Source organism: Rhinopithecus bieti, unplaced genomic scaffold (assembly GCF_001698545.2).
Source record: "Rhinopithecus bieti isolate Rb0 unplaced genomic scaffold, ASM169854v2 scaffold_41745, whole genome shotgun sequence".
Lineage (NCBI taxonomy): Eukaryota > Metazoa > Chordata > Mammalia > Primates > Cercopithecidae > Rhinopithecus > Rhinopithecus bieti.
This window is the reverse complement of record NW_016816918.1, coordinates 421266-427265: the sequence shown is the minus strand read 5'-3', so window position 1 is coordinate 427265 and position 6000 is coordinate 421266. Positions and strand designations below refer to the sequence as shown.

General features: G+C 32.8%; 1 protein-coding gene across 1 annotated transcript in view; it reads right to left on the bottom strand.

Moving 5' to 3' along the window:
- Positions 1-290: 290 nt before the first annotated feature.
- The window catches only part of PDS5B (PDS5 cohesin associated factor B), a 127029-nt gene continuing 121319 nt past the window's right edge, over positions 291-6000 (bottom strand). Inside the window, 2 exon segments of the mRNA XM_017855519.1 lie at positions 291-3300; positions 4968-5106. Of these exon segments, the coding sequence (XP_017711008.1) occupies positions 3265-3300; positions 4968-5106 (175 nt within the window). The 3' untranslated portion in view covers positions 291-3264.

Below are 6000 nucleotides of genomic sequence, written 5' to 3'. Positions count from 1 at the left end.
TAATAAAACTGCGACTGGCAACTTATTTATTTAGTGCTTATTTTTAAAGTTTATATTATACATTTATTTTGTTCAGTTACGCAATTATTTAACTTAAATAATACTTAAAAAAACCTCTGTCCGCCAACATTTTGCATGAGAAGTTTAAACAAAAGGTTTGGAAAAGTTACTGAGACATGTTTCCACTTCATGAAACAAAGGCTCCAAAATTAAAATCATCAAATGTGCCTTTCTCCATTTAGTATTTAAATATATATGTTGATTTACATAAACAAAATAATACAATCATATTAGCTTTCATGTTTATTCAACTTCACAGAAATCCAAAAATGTGTCTGAAAATTGGTTATCTATTTAAATATCAATTGTTCATTATGGTGACATAATACTATGTGGTGGCAGAGATATGCCTAATTTAAACAAATTCTTAAATTCCTGACATTCTTACAAGTGGACAAAATGAAATCTTAAAAATCAAACTTACAAGTTATAAGAAGATATAGAAAGTAATTTAACTTTTAATACCTGGAATAAGTTTTACAGCCACATTTGTAATTTACATATACAGTGGAGATCACTGAAAAAGCTTCCTGTTGCACTGCAGCAAGAAATTTTATTATAATGTAGATTAAACAAATTTGCTACAGAGTGCAGCAAGATAACCTCACTGAGGAATAAGATTTTCATAATGGAGCGTGTTACAGGGAGTTAAATATTTTCTTAATGTTATATAGTACATATTTTCAAAATGAACATTATCACTGAATAGTCTGCTAACAATTGTTAGCAATTAATGTTTCATACACACTTAATTTTATTGTAAAGTATGTGGCTCTATAAATGTTAGTACATGAAATGTTAATACATGAAATGTTAAGTTTAAACGTAAGATAATCCCCTAAGTTGGAGACTCGAGACATCAAAACTTTGATTATTGCACCTATTTCTCTACCAAAAAAAAAAGAAAAGAAAAGAAAAAGAAAAATTTACATCGTAATCCACCCAAAAAAAGAACAGACAGGTTGTAAAATTACAGACTCACTGGCATTGAACATAACAAAATCTACAATGAACATTTTTTTGTGAACTGCTATACAGCATTACAAAAATGTGCAATGAAATTTGGTTAACTATGATCATGCAAATAAAAATCCTTCACAATCATTTTTTCGTATGTTTTATAAAATGTTCTTAATGATATATTTCCATAAACATTTCCGGTGCAATTTAATCAATGACAAAAATACAAAGCTATTCCTTATTCTTTATGTTATAGATTTTAAAACATGCCTTTGTACTGCTGAAACAGAAATTATGTGTTTGGGAAAACCTAGCTAAGGAACCATTTCAAAACCAATGTATCTTGATCCAACCTGAGCTGCTTTTGATATATGACAGCCTCTCATAATTACTGGTGTCAGTATTGTTGTAAATGAAGAACAGTTAAATATGGAGAGATTAAGACACAATTCAAAACACTTTTAAAAAATAAATGGCTGTTTCATAAACACGAACAAATCTTTAAAAGAAAAATAATCACATCAATTGCAGTATACATTGGCAAATAGTAAAATGTCATTTTCCAAAATAGTAGCTTCTTTATTATATGCCCCATCTATTATAACCAATCTTGGAAATATACCTTAAACATAATGGTGTATCATATGAAAATGTTCCACTATTCAATGTGATACATTTAATAAGTTAGAATATGATTTTTATTTTCCTCTGGTGTTAACCATGAAAAAACATAAGAGCACCTAAAATACTAAAATGAATTTAGGTAAGCATTAAGTAGTAACCTATATGTTTTGGTTCAAAATACAGTTTATACAACTGTACAAAGGATACCGCCTTAAGTAATTTATTTCTGTATTTTGCAGATTACAATGAAGAAAAAAAAAAGACCTGCTCTAAATCTAAATAAATTTCCACTTCTCCCAATCTGGACAAAGTGGAATTTCATTCAAAGTTCACAAGACTGTGACAACTACAGTAGCTGATATAGTTGGATACACCACTTCTACCCTGCCCAACCCCCCCGAATCAATTTTTTGGCTCCAAAATAAAGTATAATAATAAACTCTTGATGAAAAACTATGTTATGGGGCAATCTATCATATACTATGGCTAAATATGAATTTACAGAAAAGAGCACATCCCATTTTCAGCACTTTTTTCATAAACATGCAACTCACTATAAAATACAAAACACTTGGCTTTCAAGAACAGCTTTATAAAGACACACTGCATCAATAAAATTTTTTCTTTCTGATTAACTTTACACTTATGGAGAACTGGAATTTTTCTAACGTGTATATATCAGGTTTTATATTATAGTGTAATTTGCATTTTTTGAACATAATGTTCAAGAGGAAATATCTATACACAATAACATTCTAGACTATTAAAAACTCATTCAAATTACAGAATTTTATTGATACAGTAGATTAATAAAAACTGAAAGGATGATAAAATGGGATAAAGAATTCAGTACATTATTTTATAACACACTCTTTAAAATTAAAATACTTTAAATCTTTCTTCTTAAAATTTTCATTGCCATGAAAGGCCAGAAAATTCTGGGACCAATCAATACTGAGGTGTACAGTAATCCAAGAACTTCAGGACTATTTCACAATTTGCATGGTTGTCCTCCTATCAGAGGCATCGTTCCGGAGTAATGGCAAACAATTTAGCACCTCTGAAGATTAAGGGTGCCCAGGAGTAAACACTAGGTAAGATACACAAGAGGAAGAGACCATTTAACTCTCCAACAAATAGTGACATCAAGAAAATGACACCAATTGTTGAAAAAAATTTTTTTCACAGTAAAATTGCAGAGAATACAAATACAAACACTGACAGATTACTGCTTAAGATCTATCCTAACAAATTCTTTTCAAATCAATAGATCCAATAAACAGTTGGGTACTGTCAGTTTAAAGCCGCAGATAAAAGCTATACAAGCACTTCAGAAGTCAGAAACATTAAAAAAAGAAAAAAGATATTTACAAGTTTCTTCTTTATGTCTACACAGCCATCGCACATTACACGTTCACAAGACTCCATAGTCAAGGTTATCATGCGTATGGCTAGAGCATGTGACCACAAATGTATGGGGTCACCAAAGTAAGGTCCAACTGTCCACTCTTCAGCAGTCCCATTTTGTGCATCAAAGGCTTTATTCAGCCTCAAGTTTGACCAAAAGAAAAAAAAAGATTTTCCAAAGCTTTCACAGAGAAAGTTATTAATTACATTTGTTCATCGCCGTTCCCTTTTAGCACTTCGCCGCCGTACCTTAAAAGGAAAGTCACCAGATGCTTAATTAAAATGGGTATATGTGCATAAGATATGCAGTAATCATTTTTAACCAATCTTTATTCTCGTTTGTTCCTGATTTTCTTTACTTTCCTTTCCCTGAAACCTTTTTATCCTTACTTTCTGCCCCAGCATCACATACTTAGACCTCTATAATATTTGAACATTTACATGCTCACAGACTTTCCCAGAACAGCAAAAGAAAAAAAATATTTTACTTTTCTATCTAATAATTTTAAAGAGAAATGAACAGAAGTCAATGTCTACAGCAAGAAAAACAACTCAAACAGATTAATCATCTTTCTACTTATGTTTCCTGTGGTAAATGAAAACATTTCACATTTATGAACTTACATTATCTTTCTGGGAAAGTAGTTACAGAATTTGAATCTTAACAATTATCAATACAGTAAAATAACCTAAAATTCAAACATATTATCATTTACTGGTAAGCACTAATGAAAGCATAAAACTTTAGTTCAAAAAATGTCAATATTAACAATAGGAATATAAAAAAGGGTTTTAATTTACTATGTAGTTTTCTCTGGTGAAGACATCAATCGTTATTGACTCTTCAGCCTTCCTTACTTTGATGTCCCCCCAAAACCCTTTAAGAAGCAAGCCAAATTAATTTGAACCACAATTAAGCATATTTTCCTGTGTACTTAACTCACTTATTCACAAAAACGAATCCTGGTACAGATAGGAGTTCTGATTCCATTAAATAAGACAGAACAGTAGAGACCAATTCTGAGACTTGATTACAGAGCTTGGGTTTCTCAAACAAAGATGGGAGAAGAGCTTCTACTTAAATGTATTATATGTTTTCATAAAAGAAATATCTGAGTTGTATTAACCGGTAAAGCTACTTATTTATTACTTTGAAAGTCAAGAAGTGCCGGGTGCAGCAGCTCATGCCTGTAATCCCAGCACTTTGGAGGCCGAGGGAGGCAGATCACTTGAGGTCAGGAGGAGTTCGAGACCAGTCTGACCAAGATGGTAAAATTCTGTCTCTACTAAAAATATAAAAATTAGGCAGGCATGGTAGCACTGGCCTGTAATCTCAATCTCAACTACTTTGGAGGCTGAGGCAGGAGAATTGCTTGAATCTGGGAGGCGGCGGTTGCAGTGAGCCCAGATCGTGCGCCACTGCACTCCAGCCTGGGCAACAGAGTGAGACTCTGTCTCAAAAACAAAAACAAAGAAGTCAGGAAGTAACACATCCCTACTTTTGCAAAATAAGTATGTATTACCAACTTTATGAATTCTCATTCAGCTCAAACTTCAATTTCAAAGGCTGATTTTATGTGTAACTAACTTCTAATTTCTATTATGAAACCCAAATAGAAATACCAAACAGAGAGTTGTAAGGTACAACTTAAATGCTGAAAGTGTCAATATTAGAATGCTATACATTCAGTTCAGACTTGACATTTACATTCTCACTAAGCTACACCTATTTGCTTAGTTTCGGGTTTCCATAAAAGATGTTCTCCATTTTCCAACCTGGCAGATGAAACGATGCTATAAACTAATGAAGAAAAATATATAAATACTTAGAATTAGACAAGTACTAAATCATCTAACCAAACATTTACTAACTGTTTTTATATACCACACCACTCAAAGAAACTTTGAACACATACATTTACTGTAGAAACTTCCTCCTCCTCTGTTTCTTCCTGTGGAATATCATCATTGACAGGAGAGCTACCCTGAAACACATCTACTTCTTCACTTGAATCATTTTCCTTAGTAGCTGCTTGTTTGGAGCGTCCTACACGGCTAGAGTAAAACACATGTAAAATACAATGAACGTTCCAATCTTTCAGTAGATTACCTCGTTAGAAGAAATGCTTCAAGTATTTCATCAATTGTCATACCATGTTTACCCTCAATTACTTTATGAGACAAGAACATTTCTTTAATATTCTGAATCCTAAACTAACATTTAATCACAGAATCTTACAAATTGTCTACCAAGTAACAACAAAAAAAGTGACTGAGAACATACGATAAAGGAATTCAAAACATAACCCAAAGTCTTTTCCTTTCATCTTTCCTAATGCAGTAAAAGGCATCTATGTCTACTAAGCTGCTCAAAGCAGAAAGGAATTCTGCTTTGAATATAGTGTACCAGTCTTTGGCCTTTCAGATTCTTACAGAGATATCAAATTCATTCACTTCTCTCCACATCTCCATTGCTACCACCTAACTCAAACCATTCCCATCTCTTGTCTTATCTCTTTACAAAGTTATCTTTTAAAAGTACAAGACAGATGATGTTACTGCCACTACAGAGCTCCCCACTGAGCTGAGAATAATTTTGTAAACTTCCTTAACACAGTATACAAGGAACAGTAGATGGTCCTTGCCTACCTGTTCGTTCTCATCTCTTTCTGCTCCCCAACTCCCCACAACTACAATTCAGCAAACCCTTGCCTTCCTTTAGCTTTCTGATTTTGCCAAGATTTTTCTCACTTCAGAAACTTCAAATATAGTGTTCTTGCCACCTGTTCTCTACCTGTCTAACCCCTACTATTCTCAAGATATCAACTCATTGTTACTTTTAAAGAAAAAGCTTCCTCACTCCATTAGATGGTAGAAGACAAGAACCACGAACCCATGAAAACAAGAACCATGTCTGTTCTGTGTCCCTAGCACCTAGTACTCTCTGAA